The sequence below is a fragment of the Rhineura floridana genome, chromosome 17 (genome assembly GCF_030035675.1).
Source record: "Rhineura floridana isolate rRhiFlo1 chromosome 17, rRhiFlo1.hap2, whole genome shotgun sequence".
In the NCBI taxonomy this organism is placed as follows: domain Eukaryota; kingdom Metazoa; phylum Chordata; class Lepidosauria; order Squamata; family Rhineuridae; genus Rhineura; species Rhineura floridana.
In genome coordinates, this window is record NC_084496.1 from 28,782,451 (window position 1) to 28,799,212 (window position 16,762).

The 16,762-nt window shown below is 44.9% G+C and overlaps 1 protein-coding gene across 4 annotated transcripts in view; it reads right to left on the bottom strand.

The window, feature by feature from the left end:
- Window positions 1–16,762, bottom strand: part of CARD11 (caspase recruitment domain family member 11) — a 98,895-nt gene that overhangs the window by 24,523 nt on the left and 57,610 nt on the right. For all 4 annotated transcript variants that reach the window (XM_061599472.1, XM_061599469.1, XM_061599471.1 and 1 more), the window contains exons 10-17: window positions 15,548–15,599; window positions 14,427–14,545; window positions 11,688–11,788; window positions 10,502–10,554; window positions 8,357–8,480; window positions 5,644–5,845; window positions 2,460–2,586; window positions 92–332 (exon numbers count right to left, since the gene is read on the bottom strand). In XM_061599472.1, coding sequence (XP_061455456.1) covers window positions 92–332; window positions 2,460–2,586; window positions 5,644–5,845; window positions 8,357–8,480; window positions 10,502–10,554; window positions 11,688–11,788; window positions 14,427–14,545; window positions 15,548–15,599 — 1,019 coding nt within the window. The remainder of the gene's footprint in view (window positions 1–91; window positions 333–2,459; window positions 2,587–5,643; window positions 5,846–8,356; window positions 8,481–10,501; window positions 10,555–11,687; window positions 11,789–14,426; window positions 14,546–15,547; window positions 15,600–16,762) is intronic.

Below are 16,762 nucleotides of genomic sequence, written 5' to 3' on the forward strand. Positions count from 1 at the left end.
GTGGGAGCCACCAGAAGACAGGTTGCCCAGGACCCTCTCGAACCTGGAGCCAGATCTGATGTGTGGAAATGGAGATTTTTGCCATGCTCACCTGCTGTAATTGGGGACGGTTCCAGTTTCTAAATCCTTGTCGGTGAAGGGGTCAACTCTGGCACAAAACCACTCACATTTCCCCTGGTACATGGTGTCAAGAACATGCAGTATCTCGTCACAATTCACTGACAGGGAGCAGCAGTCCAACTGGCTGGTGATGCTCAGATTCAGGCGGATGTAGAAGGAGTCTCCGGATATGACCAACCCTTCTTCGATTTCGGACACCAGCTTCCTATAGCCTGCAGCAGGAAGAATCCAGGCTCAGCTGATCACACGGACCTGGGGAGCTGCCCATTGGTGCAACCTAGCCAAGGGGCCCATCTCCATATGATGCCAACTGTGTCACTTGCAAGCACATCATGGATATTTTTTTTAATTACTGGGGTAGGTGTATGATGTTAATTAGGAACACAGCTTGCAGGGAGGGTTAACCTTTTCCCCACACCAGGATTGCACCAAAAACCACGCCTCCGCACACTGCAGTTAGGCTTAGAACTGGGCTCCTTCTGGGAGGAAGGGCGGGATCTAAATTTGATAATAAATGTTTTGGTTTTTTTAAAAAAAGATGCCATTGGCATCAAGGGTATTTTCCCTCCTAAGCCTAAACTGAAGTGCATGGGTATGCCATGTTCATAGCAATCAGGGGTGTGTGAGAAAGGTTTGGCTCCTCTCTCCTGATGGTCCCCTTGTCCCTGTAACTAAATAAAGGAAAATTCGCAATGTGATCACAAGTAGCAGCACCCATAGCATTGTGTAGTTATCTGACTGTCAGTGGCTCTCATGGGCATCAGCTGAGCTTCACGACCATATGAAGGAAAATCAGAACTCACCCATGGACTGTACTGCAGTGGCAGAGCTCAGCAGTGTAGCCATCTGTGGTCTTGGGGGTCTTGGACCCCTTACTTTTTTGGGAGCAAGGTCCCAATGTCTCCATCATCCTATGAACCAATCAGCATGAAAGGGGAGCGTGCCGCCCAGCTAGTCCAGTTCTGTCTGCTTTGACTGGTAAGCAGCCCTCTAGAGTCTCAGGCGGAGAAAGATATTTTTCAATCATTGTTTCCGACTCTTTTCACTGGAGACGCAGGGACTGAACCTGGAACCGTCTGCAGTCAAAACGGCTGCTCTATCGCTGAGCGATGGACTCTTTCATTAGACTGCCCTTTTTTGAATTTAGCAGCTAGAATGCATGGAGAAATCTCTCCAGCAGGTGTTAGGCATTTATAAAAAAGAACTCTTCATAAAGAACAGGTACGGTGACCCTATTTTCTGGCAGCTATTCAAGCAAATGCTGTCCATGAAAGATGAAAATAAAATAAAATAATAAAATAAACGTTTACAGCCGCCAGCCTTTAAAGTGTGCTGTGATTTATTCTTTGTGTGCATTTGTGCGGGTGTGTGTATGTGCTCAGTATAAAGTGCAGCTCAATCATTTCATAATTAACTCTAATTGGCACCTTACACAATCTGTATCCTGCTTTTTGGCTCCTGCCAAGTATAGCATTTATTTTTATGTTTGAAAACATGAAGGAGAGGAGTGGGAGGTTGTTGGAGAAAGATAGCTTCCCAGCAAGAAATTCATCTTTCTGAATTCCCCTGACCTTTGTACTTAGAGAACACAAGTACATGTTCTGTGGGATTTTTTTACAAAATGGTTTTTTGAACGATTTTAAAGCATTTTCTATAATATGCCAACTACTGTGATGCTCAGACCTTTTGGGTGACAGGTGTGTGGATTTTGTAACTCCTTAAAGGAACTTGAGGTGGAGTCAACGTGATTTCACACTGCCTCAGGACCCCCCATGCTTTCTTTCGATTTGTAGGGTGTTTTCTAAACCTCCCCCCATATGTTAACTGAATGGATTGCAGGCATACCTCTGGTGCACTCCAGGTGTTCTGGATAACAGTTCCCATCAGCCCCAGCCAGAGGTGTCCTCAAGAACATCTGGACACCAGGTTAGCGAAGGTTGCCCTGCTGCCTTTTCTATTGTTTTAGCAATTACCAGTTTGGTGAAAGGCAACAAGTAAAGCAAGACTTATACTTGAGTTCTACATCTGAACCCTTTCAAAAATCTATTTAGGACCATATCTGGCACCAGAGGAACAATGCCACTCATAATTTGGTTAATCAAAATCCTCAGTCAGAAATCCTTAATCTTAGCGTGCAGCCGTCAAATATGTTAGTCTCCATTAACACGTCTGTATTTCCAGCATTTGCCATCGATTGAGGGAACTGGCAGGGACGGATGAAGGAATGACAGATTACCCTGGTTGCTGGGGATCCCCCCCTCCACTTTATTGTGTTTATTTCCTCTGTAAATAAACACACTTGTTTTGAAGTTTGCAAGGAGCAACATGTCACCTCTCACCTTCGTGGTTCGATTTGCAGCTCAGCATAATTGGTCCACTACACCTCTGAATAGTCCAATGAACTTCTTCCTTTGTGCAGGTATCCAAGGGAACACTCATATTTTCCCCTTTGATGCAGCCTTCCACCTAGAAATACGAGAGAAGCATTATTCTCAGCGCTCGGGCAATTGTTCAACCGATTAAACTATGCAGCTAACGCCAATTTGGAACACGTGGCCTGTCTTGTTCCACAGTTGCACTGATAATCATCTCTCCCTCTCCCTCTGTTCCCTGCAGCCTCTTGATTATAAAATAGAAGCAATAGATGTATTGATAACTCTGTTTGGCCATTCATGTCTGCTCTATAAATGCAGCTACAAGGATGTGAGGAAAACCTCTCTTTGAGGAAATGAGGCATGTTCCATGCTCCCTCTTGCTTCTGGTACAAATATTTGGCAAACAAGGATATGACAAATGGCCAAGTCCCCAAATTCTGTCACGTCCTAGTGTGACCAAGAACAGAACTATGAAGACAAAGATGCAAAGCAATGCAGAGGAGCAAGCTACAGCCTCAATGGATGGGGTCACCAGGAGCAAAAATAAAGTTTGACTCCTTTTCTGTGACACCCCCCATGCACAAATGCACTTCCTGCCACATAAGTCTTGAGGGACCCCCGTTTAGTCCATATATGTGCCTGGGGACCCAGCTTTAATTTCTCCCCCAATGTATTTGAATGGTGGCAGTCCTGCTGTTGTGACCTACCTTAGATCAGGCTGAAGACCAACTATGTAAGTGAACAGCTGACATTTGTTCCTATGGAGGAAAATGAAGCACTGTCCTTGGGGATACTTGCCGTGAAGGCAAAACATGTCGCTTGCTGACAGGAATCCTACAAGGGTGCCTGTGCCATTTATGTACCTGTGCGCACAAAGGGGCACTGTGCCCCTGAGAGACCTTTGCAACTTCTAAGTCCTCCTCCCTTCACACATGGCCTGTATTTGGTTAGCAAACAATGAATACAACTAATGATTGTATGTATGGAGCAACAGTCAAGGCTGATGTAAGGCCAGGGGCAATTGGTGGCAGGTAAGGCAGGGATGAAGAACTGAAGGCCCTCCAGATGTCTTTGAGCTCCCACCAGTGCCAGCCAGCTTGGCCAAAGGTCAGGGATGACACAAGGTGGGAATTCAACAACATCCAGAGCCAGTGTAGTATAATCATTAGAGTATCAGACTGGGACCTGAGAGGGTTTGAATCCACACTCAGCCATGAAGCTCACTGGGTGACCTTGGGCCAGTCACTGCCTCTCAGCCTAACCTGCCTCACAGGGTTGTTGTCAGGATAAACTGGGAAGGGGAGATCCATGTATACCACCTTGAGCTTCTTGAAGGAAAGGCGAGATATAAAATAAATAAATAAACAAACATCGGAAGGACCGCAGCTTCTTCATCTCTAAGTTAGATTGATAGACTAAAAAAGACAACTTTTGTTTAGGATGAAAACACCCCAGTTCTCAAAACACCAGAAAACATAAGCAACAATAAACAGCTAAACAGAGGAACAGGTATAAAGCAGACACCTTGAAAACAGAAGGAGAAGGAATAAGATGGAGTGTCTTCACTCGGTGCTGGCTCCACAAACACGGCATTCCTATGGAGAACGACCAGCAAATCCAAAATTTAATCCACAAACAGCTTGATACTACCCCTGTCTACTCAGTCCTGTAGATGACAGTGGGGCTTGCTTCCAGGTAACTGGGGTAAGGATTGCAGCCTACGATTTCTAAACCAAATGACAAGCCTAGATGCAAGATGTAACAAAAGGATGTGGAAATCCCTGGTGCTCCCAAGATATTGCTGGACTCCCACCATCCCTGACCATTGGCCATCCTGGCTGGGGCTGATGGGAGTCCAACAACATCTGGAGAGCCACAAATGATGTAAGCAAATTGTCTGTGTGAGAGCTCAAGCTGCGATGGAAGGGACCATTGCTCAGAGACAGTGCAGGTCCCATATTTAATCCCTAGCCCTACAGTTAGCTCAGTTCACATTCGTTAGTAGCCCACAGATCTTCAAATTCCAACACACGCATGCCTATCTATCTATCTATCTATCTATCTATCTATCTATCTATCTATCTATCTATCTATCTATCTATCTATCTATCTATCTATCTATCTATCTATCTATCTATCTATCTATCTATCTGTCTGTCTGTCTGTCTGTCTGTCTGTCTGTCTGTCTGTCTGTCTGTCTGTCTGTCTGTCTGTCTGTCTGTCATTCCTAACAATAAGACGAAAAGGAACTCAAAAATACAAGACAGCCCACAAACAGTACATTTTTCATTGTTAAAAAATATTACAAGATTAAGACAAAACCAAAAGCAGGACCCCTTCACAATTCTATAAACGTTTCTTACAGAACCTTTATAATTTGGAACATAGCATTACAACTGATTACATGAGACTGTAGGCCATAAGCCGCTCTAAAGACCATCTGAGGGAGAAAACAACTGAGGGACAAACAAATATGATCCTTTTGTTTCTATAAAAAATTCTCAATAGCAACACCTGACATATAGTTTCAAACTCAGCCTCCCCACCCCCAACACCTGGAGGGAAGGCTGTTCTGAGTTCTCCCTACCACATAGGCAAATACGATACTCTTTGGGAGTGCCATTAAGTCTTCTTTTCAAAATGGATGAAGGGGACAACATGAAAGCGAGTTAGTGTAAAAGCCATGCAGACTGGTGGCTCTGATGTCAGTGACGCAGTGAATCCTGCCCAAGTTTTAGTCTGAACTTTCCAGGAGCTGTCCAACATGCCGAGCCTACTCTGGGAACAGGTTTCAGCACCTTGGACAGCTCCTTGCAAGTTTGGACTAAAACCTGGAGTAGATTCACTGCCCCATTGACACCGGAGTGACCAGTCTCCACTCTATAAATGCTCCCTTATATTTTGGGACATAAATCTCAAGGAATTACAATAGCCTCCTAGTGGAACCACCTCCATTTTGAAGGATCAAATAGGAGGAGATGGGTACAACCATTCCCCGCTTGAGACTCTGGAGTGTTATGAGAACAGAACACTGGACAAGAAAGACAAATATGTCTTTATCTGGTATATGGAAGTTTCACAACAACAGGAAGAAAGAAAGCAGAGGGGGGGTGAGGGTCAAGCCTATTTCCTACTGCCAAACCCTCACCAGAAGCAGCTGGTGCCCTTCCCGGAGGCCGGCTTTCTCCGCTGGGGAGTTCAGTTTGACAGAGTTGACAAAGTTGCCATTGAGATTTCCCCCCAGCAGAGTAATCTCCGAGCTCAGGCTGTCTCCGTTCAACATGAAGTGCTGGACAGCGTGGAACGTGTTGTGGAGGCGTCCAACAGATGTTACTGAGGGACGGAATGGCCTAGGGAAGAGAGATAACAGCCATCAGGGATGTCAAAAGAGGATTTTGGTGCCTGGGACAAATAGGACAAGGGCAAAGAGGTGATGGCAACAACCGACTGCTCTTGTCTGCAGTTAAAGCAGGTTAAAGCTGGTGGTGGGTGGTTCCAAAATGAAAGTGGTGTGGCTGAAGTGGGCAGGTCCAGAGCTGGGAGTGGGCAGGGTGACACTCCACATGCATATGCACAGACACACATTCACACATATACCTACAGTCATAAATATACACACACATTTGTTAACACACACACTCACTCATTTTCTTTCACACAGACTCAGTGTAATCTACACACACACACACAGAGGCTTCAATAGGAGCCTTTTTCTAAGCCTAATTGCAGTATGTTAGTGGGGTTTTGTGGAGGGCGCAGAGAGGTCACCACATTTAGGCTCCAAAAAGCCCTTTCAATGGGTGCCATTAGGAGAAGTTTTTTTGGAAGCCTAAACACAGCAAAGGGGGGAGGAGAGGCTGTGGGTCAAATGAGGAGGCCCTATGGCCACATCTGGCTTGCAGGCCAATGGTTCCCCACTCCTGAATTAAAGACTTTAATGGCCAGAAAACCGAGGAAAGACAAACTCATCAGGGTGTCCTGTCCAGAGCCAAGGAACGCAGGAGCACACGGTTCAGTATGGTTTTCTCTTTTTATTAAGGTTACAGTTATATCAAAAGCTTTTCGACTCATTCACCTAACTATGTTTCTAAGAATTAGTTCCCTGACTAGCGCTGACTAAGCAAGCCTTCGGTTACAGAGGTTGACTCAGCACCCCCTCCTTGTTAATGCCCCCCTAGATTTCATTTTCACACGCAAATGACAGCTCCTCCTAACTCCCACCGGCCGTTGTTCTTCGCCCCTCTGAATTCTATGAGAGCGGGTGGAAAGGGGCTGGACCTCAACTTCTCCCTCTGAATGAGGGGGGCTAGCTGACTGGGTAGGCGTGGGAAACTGCTGAGAGCCTGGCTGGGAATCAGCATGTGGATCAGGTGGCCCCTTGGGTGCGGGAGAAAGGGGCGTGTCCTCAGAAGCAACCTCTGACAGCTCTTTGTGTGCTTCCATGAGAGGAGTTGGGATTTGGGTGTGCTGAGATCCTTCCTCCCTCAACCCCAACCCCAAGTCCTCAAAGTCAGAGTCCTCCTCCTGCAAGCCCTCCCCCTTGTCCTGGGTCACAACACAGAGTCAGAAGTCCAGCACTTCTGGCCATCTTCAATCCAAAGCAGGAGTTTGGCTGCAGCCATCATCTAAAGCATACTTACCTGGAAGCAAGTCTCACGCTGACCTCTGTAAAATGTACTCTGCCCTGAACAACTGTGTTTATGGGTGGCTTCTACTTTGATTCGACCAGTCAAATCAAAGAGGAATACATCCATTCATGTACCCCAAGCTTTGTCTTCTAGTCATCTTTCTAGTCAAAAGATATGAACTTGTCACATTAAGGCTTGGACACAGTCCATGGGGTAGCTCTTGTACCCCTCTGAAACATCAGGGAAGTGTGTAAGGACACCTTGTGCAGTAAAGCAGGTCCTATTCATTTCAGTGGTCTTTTGTAGAAGGACATCCCAATAGATGGTGTCTGTTCTAATAGATTTCTATAGCATCCTCCCTGCATTTCGAAAACCAGCATGATGAAGAGAAGGCGAGGCTGAACCCTACTAGTTACTGTGCAGGTTGCTTTATCCATGGAAGAGTGTAACAAAATCAGAATTATTTATATGTTTAAAACATTTTGAAATTGTGTTCAGGTAGGAAAGTGTTAATAGTATATTAGTAAGTGCAGATGAGGTATGACTGACAGGTGAGGGGTATGTGAGTGAGAATTCTGAGGGGAGTTTTGAAAGAGAAAAACTATTGGGGTTTGACAGGGTGAGGTAGGATTAGGGATCAAGAAGAGAATTTCAAGTTAGAAGGGCTGCGGGTTAGGTGAAGATTTCTTTGGGATTAGTGGAGTAGGATAGGTAGGTAGGATAGGGACAATAATAACTTAGGCTGCAATCCAATACGTACACACTTATAATGGAGCTGGGGAGACGTATATTGGACTGCAGCCTCATTCATTTACTATCACATTTAACATCTTGTATATAATAAAGTTTATTTCTTGATTCAAAATCCCATGCATTAGCTTGGTCAAGAGGTCTACCATACTATGGTCCTATTCTGTACCTATACCTATACCCATTTAACAGACAGATGATACCAGTAGTCACCTTTTGAAAGGTGGTAAGGCTGAAGCTTATGGCTCAGAGGGCATACCTGACTCCGGCTGAGGCAGATGTCCTGTGGATTTCCTGATCCAGGCATTTGGGAAAGAAGGTGGTAATCCCAGAGACACAGGAACATCACAAGGAGTGCTCATATAGAGCCTGCCACTGAAGTGGTCCAACCCCTCGAAAAGGTTCTGCCACTCAAGTTTGCTGATTGTATAAGCTGGCCCAGAAATGACACTCATGCGCCCACCCTCAAATTCTCCAAAGTACCTCTCCAGAGAAAATTTCCTGAAGATGGAGTTGACTTGCTCAAGATCTAGCCCCTCAGACTGGTGGGAAGACGAGGAGGAGGGCAATGAGGATGGTCCGTGTGAATACCTGTCATGAAAGTCATCTGGAAAAGAAGGCGCAGGAAAACATCAGGGGAGGAAAAAGCATGTCCCAGCAGCAAGCACCAGAGGGAAAGAAAACAACAGATTCCAACACAAGCACCTCTTCTTGACTTCCCAAGGCCCTCATAGACCTGCTCCACCCTAACATGGTGCCTTTATATATGCATCAGGGGTGGAAAGTTCTGTCCGTTTTGATTCTCTCAGTTCCTCGTTTTTCCAATCTTGAATTCAGTTCTCCACATTTCTGCGCATTTTGCATTTTTTTTTTAAAAAAAGTCCTCATGAAAATTCTCCAGCATTCTAGTGTGAATTTCTCCTAATAAACACATTTTTTGTAGGGACTTCTGACTAATGGACACATTTTTGCAAGCCATTTCTCATCATACAATGCATTATTTTCACTCATATATTCATTTATATGCATCCTTTCCCCTAACATATGCATTTTCATAAACATTGTTTGGTTGGCAAACTGCATTGCAAAATTCAAAGAAGTGCAAATTTTGAAAGATGGTTGTGTCTCAGTTCCCATTTTGTTTTGGAAAGTGCAAATTTGATTAATTCAGCTTGAAATGCAACTGCCCATCCATACTATGTGTAGATGAGAGCCTGTAGCTCAGGCCCCAGCACCTCCAGTTGAAAAGGTCTCAAGTGGACAGGTTCAGGAGCCCCTGCCCGCCTAAGGACTTGGAAAGCCACTGTCAGAGTTGAGAGCAATTAGCTAAGTGGATCAGAGGGCTGTTGTGCTCATGCCTGCTTGTGGAGTTTCAATTGGTATCTGGTTTGCCACTGTGGCCACAGGATGCTCTACTAGATAGGCATTTGATAAGAATGCAAGATTCTTCGTACGTTCTTAAGACAGTCTGTGTATTGTTTTTGGAGATGGCCTATAGTTTAGGAGCAGCTCAGTGTCAGAGCTCAGTGTCAGAGCACCTGCCACAGGTTCAGTCCCCAGCAACTCCAGGCAGGGCTGGGAGACACTCCGTGTCTGAAACTCTGGAGAGTTGCTGCCAGCCAGTGTAGACAATAGTGAGCTAGATATAAGGCAGTATAAGGCAGATTTCCATGTTCCTGAGCACACAGAGTAGGGGTAGCCAACCGGGTACCCTCGGACGTTGTTGGGCTGCAACTTCCATTAGTCTTGCCCACGGGCCATGCTGGCTGGGGCTGATGGGACCAGGAGTTCAGAAACATCTGGCTGCCCACAACATAGAGCATTCCAGGTTCAACCACTGGTATTTCCAGGAAAAAGAATTGCATGGAGGAGGACATTTGCCTTAGAGGAGACAGCACTGGACCAGATGGAGGGCAGGGAAGCTATGGCCCCCCAAGCCTTGGACTACAACTTTGCCACGCTTCTGGATCAGGTTCCAATTAAAAAAAAAGAAATCCATGTGAACCCAGCTCTCCTAATATCCAGTGTGGTATAATGGTTAAGGTATTGGACCAGAACCTGGGGGACCAGGGTTTGAAATCCCCACTCAGCCATGAAGCTCACTGGGTGACCTTGGGTCAGTCAGTGCCTCTCAGCCTAACCTACCTCACAAGGCTGTTGTGAGGATGAAATGGAGAGGGGGGAAACCACGTACTCCACCCTTGAGCTCCTTAGAGAAAAGGTAGGATATAAACACAATAAATAATTTTTGTCTATGCAATTTTCTCTAATGCAATGCATTTGTATGCTATTTTCATGAATCTATGCCTGCTTTGAAATTTGCTGTCTGTAAATGTTCATAAATAAATAAATAAATAAATAAAATATTGTAAATGTGTATTTTTATGCACACGTCCCCTTGATAGATAACATTTTTGTTTGGGGTTGGAAAACTATATCACAAACTCTGGAGAAGGACAGCTGTCTTTCCACTTGTGTATCGTGCATTGACTTGCATAAGAAAGTGAACTGAGCCAAACCCCTATACAATGCCCTTCAGGAAGACCCCAAGGGCATCACCTCCACCCACCAGATGCTGTTAACTGGGGCCTCTGCTTTTAAAAGAAACAGTGTTCTCCAAGTCCTTACCTTCTAACTCCAAGGCATCGCAGCCAAAACTGTCATTCTCTTCTTCAGTCAGGCTGAAATTAAGGGATAAAGATTATTTCTCTCCCTTTCTCTCTCTCTGACTTTTTACACATTTTAGCACTCCGCCGCAGGTAGCAAAAAGCTGGGGTGGGGAGATATCTCTACTGTAGGAGGCTTCCTGTGGTGTCTGCGGAAGGAGCAAAAGGCCACCCACAGAGACAAGCATGTGTGGAGGACGGCCTAGGAGGACAGAGAAGGAACGTCTACAGAGGAATGCCAGAAGAGGAGGAGGATGTTAAGATGGAAACGTTGGCACCCAGGGGGCAAGACAGGAGGCTTGCTACGGGAGGAGACCCCTGGTTTCCCCACCAGCCCTGAATGAATTCAGCTGGCTTGCACTGTTGCCATCTCTTGCCTTTGAAATGTTCCGGGAAGCTGCTGCGCTCACACATTCAGGTATGTGTGTGTGTTTTATTCCACAATACATGTAAAATGTCACAGGTTCACTGATGGCACGCATTTTTAGGCACTACAGAATCAGAAGGAAAAATGGAGTTGCCCCAATCACCTTGTCAAACACAATCAAAAGCATTCTGACAGTTCCATACAGATTTCCCCCCTTGTATGTGTGTGTGTGTGTTTTCACTAATGCTGCACCTGAAAAGAGTGCAGAAGACAGCCACAGCTTCAGAGAAGCAGAAGAAGCCCCACAGACTCTCCCTGCCTTTGCCACCGTGAAACTGAAAGCTGAAACTGACACAGCTGCTCTTTTGGAATTTGAGCCAGATTCTGCATGCCATAATCTCAAAGTCCCACCAGAACTCCCAGACCTTATGAAGTATCTCTTATTGAGGTGGTCCCCAACCTTTTTGGACCCGGGGGACACTTGGAACCTAAGAAACTGTCATGGGCACCACAAAACATCCATTTCACAGAAGAAAAACTGGTGATGCTCAATACCTTCATCAAAGAACAGGCAACCCCCCCTCCCAAAACGAATAAAACACAGATGAAAAAACAGGTAACCCCAACAGCTAACCCCCAACCATACAACCAAACAACCCCCAAACCCTCAATTAACAAAACAATAAACTGGGAGGGGCAAGGGGTTTGGGGCAGGTTTATCTGATGGTGCCCAGAGGCACCATGTTGGGGAGCCCATCTTTAATGGCATGGCAGCACCTACCTATGTGAAGCATCTTCTTTGCAACGCCGGAGGATGGAGTCATTCCCTGGAGGCTCGGGGGTTGTGGACATCACACTGGGGTTGCGATTCCGTAGGGTTTGCTGTATTCCAAAAGGCAGAACAACACAGCAAAAATGAAATGTGCCTATGCACATCTAAACAGAAGTAAGTTAATTGGGATTTACTCCCAGGTAAATGTGCACAGGATCACGGCCTTATTGTAATGCTCAGTTCACTTCTGAGGTGCTATACTGTCAATATATATTCAGCATACTGAATATTTTCAAGGTGCCAAAGCATACTGGAAAGGCAGTTTCTTATAGCATCCCAAACCAGGAATTTAAAAAGTAAAAAGTGCATCAGAAAATACTCCAAAATCCATTGTTGGGCTATACATTTGTTAGAACCAACCAAAATGTTACAAAATAATGAGGAAGCTTTTGAGTTCTTCAGCTCAAGACAGATTCCAAAAGGCACACAATAAAGAAGAAAACCCAGCAGTGAACAGCATTATAATAAAGGAAATATTACAAATCCATTTAAAAAAAACAAGTAGCAATTGCAAAAATAAAACTGTGAAGAACCAAAATACTGCAGATCAGGAAAGGCACCACCAATGCCAAGAGGATGCCAGCATGGTTGATGAACAGTTGAGTAAGCTATTAGAGGCAAGAAAGCTTCTCCAGAAAAGTCTTGCCCAAACGAAGTGGAAAAATAAAAAGGAACAGGAACTCTGGCTGAAGAAATGCAAGCAGACAATAAGGGATCCGGAAAAAAAGAAGAAAAATGAATTAGAGGAGCAAATCTATAAAAAAAATCAATAATGATAATATAAAATTAAATACATCAGAGGCAGAAATACGGCTTGGAAAGCTGTTGGGCTGCTGCAGAAGAGGTAGGAGAAGTGCCTGGAGTCACTTTCTCAGGTAGCAAGAAATGGGGGGACACCACCCTCTGCCTGAGACCAAGAGCCGCTGCCAGTCAGAGTAGAAAATACTGGGTAGATGGACAAATAACCATGCCGGAATGTCACTGTAAGCCATAAACCATGATTCACCATCAATAAGCTGCATGTTGGTTCACACTGCTGAATTGCTCTTGTTAACGCTCTGCTTTTCTTTGAGCTGGGAGCAACAAGCCACGAGCCTTGGCTCATTCTGACATGGTTTGTTTGGGAGAAACAAACTATGGTGCGCGTGTCACAGTAAGCCAAGGCTCATGGTTTATTGCTCCCAGCTTGAGGAAGTGAAACAGGATACGCTAGCATGCTGCTCGTTCATGGTAAACCAAAAATTATAGCTTACTAGGAAATGTGAACAGGACCATCGTTGGTCCTGGAATGAGGCAGCTTCCCTCTGTCTGGACTGCTGTTTTGGGAACTGACCTCAGCTTGCCTCTCTGTCCTGCTCTTTTGCCTAATCCCTTGGTTAGATCTCTCAGACCAATCCTGCACAGAGAGACCCAAAGCACCCTGTGGAAGTTCCTGATTCGGGAGGGAAGATGGGAGTTGGAGCCTCACGAAGTCTGGAGGGCACCGGGTTGGAGAGGTCTGCTGTATTTAGGGATGGAAAGTTCTGCCCATTTTGGTTCTCTCTGTTTCTCATTTTCCCAATCTCAAATTCAGTTTTCCACATTTCTGCAGCAATTTGAGATTTATTTTTTTTTAATTCCTCATGAAAATTCTCCAGCATTTTCATGTGAATTTCTCCTAATAAACAATGTTTTTGTAGGCAGTTTTGACTATTGCCATATTTTTGCACGCCATTTCCATCATATAATACATTGCCACCCTGGGCTCCTGCTGGGAGGAAGGGCCGGATAGAAATTTAATAAATAAATAAATACATTTTGTACGTTCTTTTCACTCATATATTTATTTTCATGCACACTTTCCCCTAATGTATGCATTTTTGTAAACATTGTTGGGTTGGCGAACTGTATTGCAAAATCTGAATAAGTGCAGATTTTGAAGGATGGCTGGGTGCCGGTTCTCATATTGTGTCAGAAAGTGGAAATTTGACAGATTTGGCTTCAAATGCAAACTAAATTCTCGCCCCTCCCTGGCTGTGCTACATCAAAACACTGGCAGCACAATTCAAGTCCATAGGAGGCAGTTTTACCAGGAAGGAATCCTGGCGGCAGCGTTTCAAACAGTACCACTCCAGCAAGGCATTTTTTGTCCTTCAGCACTCTCCAAGATAATCCTCTCTGTTACTAACTGCACCTGCTGTGCCAGTAATCACATTGTCTGCAATGGGATATCAACCTTCGGAGATTATGGGAATACATCCACCCAGGAGAGAGCCTGCGGGACCCTCCACTTGCATTTGGCACCGTGCTCCTGACCCAGCTTTGGCTTACAGACATGCAGGGCACGAGAAACCGTCAGGAATCTAAAATGTTTTGCTAAAAATAAAATAAAACCCACTGCACTGCTGCAAGCTAAGCAAACCCCTTCTTTTCCCCCTGCCGCTAAACTGAGCATTGAGACAGCAAGAGCCTGCTGAAATATCTTTAAATAAACACAACCCAGCAATAGGATATTTTTTAAGATGAAAGTTTAATAATAGTCTAACATATATGAAAAAAACACCATTAAAAGGATTAAGGTTGTGGGTTGGAGAGTCTTTCAATTGCATAATGGCTGGAATTGTTCGCAACATGGAAATGGTGGCCGGGGGCTCCCTAGACACATAAGACAGGGAAGGTCACACAAGGGATGTCCCACAACCTCCTTACAATTTTGCCAACTTCGCAGCTGCCCACAGAGTTGCTGATGGAAACGGGATTAGAGGAATTGGTGTCTGGGTGGCGGCTGCTGCTGCCATCGCCCTTGTCTTCGTCGTGTCCTCGGACTGCTGGACTCACAAATGAGAGAAGCAGATAAAGTCAGAGAGGGCGAGAGGAGCCCGAGATATTGGCATTAAGGTCTGCTCCGATGGAAATGGTGCTGTGCAAACAAGATTTCTATCACATATGATTATTGCTCTCGTTTGGTTTGCAATTGCACTCCCACTTCCTAGAGTGTTATCTCAGTTTTTTCCCCTGTGCTCTATGATGCAAGAAAATCTCTTTCACTTCCTGATCTTTTCCCATTCTTTCTTTAAACCCTCCAGGACGGAGAAATTGGTCTAAACCAGCCTTTCCCAACCAGGTGTTGTTGGACTCCAACGTCCATCAGCCACATCTAGCATGGCCAATGGTTGCAGAAAATGAGAGGTGTAGTCCAGTGTCTCAGGGGCACCAGGTTGGGAAAAGCTGGTCTAAGCAGAACCATACACGTCTCTTTGGAGTGTGCCCTTCTGGAATTCAAATTCCTTTGTTAAAGTGACTCTTTTCCCATTGCCAAACTAAAGTGAATCTTTCCCCCTTCCCAAACTATCAACCTAAATTCAACAACTATATTAAAAAATGACAGATTAGTATTTGCTTAACCAACTCTGAATCTGAACATTCAGCATACAGATGGACTACAATCTGTCTAAAATGCTACACTAATTCCTCTTTATTCAAGAGAGAGAAAGAGAGAGAGCGATGCTGGGTTGGGGTCCTCCCCCAAGGAGAACCTCGTCTGGTTCTGGGACTCAGCTTGGGCTGGTCTTGACACCTGCCTGCTTTTGTGTAGGATTATTTCAGTTCCAGCAAAATGGGAAGCCATATGCACTGGGCCATATGCCTGTCCATTTTAACTGACTCTTAAAAAGTGTTTGCTATCAGGGACGAATGGCGACTCTTATCTTTTGGGAACTAGTTTTGCGCTTGCTTGGCTGGAAACATTAGGTAGAACAAGGGAAACAGCTTGAGCATTAAGAGCGAAGACTGACGAGGCAGGCAATGGGGACATGGGCACTTTTTCTGACCTTGAAAATCCGATGCCTTGCTCATACTGACGGGGGATTTCATTCTTGGCAGCTGGAAGAGGACAGAAATCAAACTGAACTTGGGACACATGGTAGCATTCCCTGTAAAAACATACACCTCCCACGCTTTCCCATGACAAGCGGCAATTCTTTGGAGAAAATAAATGGCCAAACAAGCATAAATATATTGCAACTGCTATATTTTATAAAACTGAACAATATTGCATTCACATGAATGTAAGAGAACAATATGTTACTTCCAAAAATTGAGGGTTTATAAAATTATGAGCATGGAGAGAGAAATCCACCCTGCTAATAATGCTAAATAGAGAGCCTGTGTGGTGTAGTGGTTAAGGTGCTGGACTATGACCTGAGAGAACAGGGTTCAAATCCCCACACAGCCATGAAGCTCACTGGGTGACCTTGCGCCTGTCAGTGCCTCACAGCCTCAGAGGGAGGCAATGGTAAAGCCCCTCTGAATACCGCTTACCATGAAAATTTTATTCATAGGGTTGCCATAAGTCGGAATCGACTTGAAAGCAGTCCATTTCCATTTTTCAATAATGCTAAAAATTGGGATTGCTCAATCATGTTGATTGGCAGTAGGGCTGGCAAAAGGAATCACATATACTTGTCTCATGGAGAACCCTGCCATGCATGAAGGCCATTTGCTTAAAAATGAATCTAACAATTTCATGAAGGACAGGTGTATGTCAGGCCTGACCTATGGGCAGCAGTCAGAGGTGAGTCAGAAGCTGGGAGCCATGAGACAGGTCAGCGGTCAGAAGCAGTGGGCAAGGCAGGGATAAATCAGGACCAAAGAACAGCCAACAATGCAGGAACAGTTGTGGAATGCTCTCCCCAGGGATGCACACCTAGCGCCATCATTGCCTGTTTTTGGATAAAAACATTTTTGTTCACCCAGGCCTATACATCATGTGTATTTTAGGATGTTTTTATTCTTGTTTTTATATCTGTTTTTAATGTTTCTTTCTGAAAAAAAGAATGACTAATAATAATAATAAATCATAAACAACATGCCGGAAGCTCTCTTTATACTCTTTCCTGTCCAAAAGGATGCAATGGCCAGTCTGGGTGGGCAGGATCACTCCTGCAGATTCTTCATTGAGAAAGCTGCCAGATGTAGTTCAGTGATTCACCACATGGGGCAGCCACAAACACACAGATCTAGTAGTTCCTCACAAAAAGTAGACA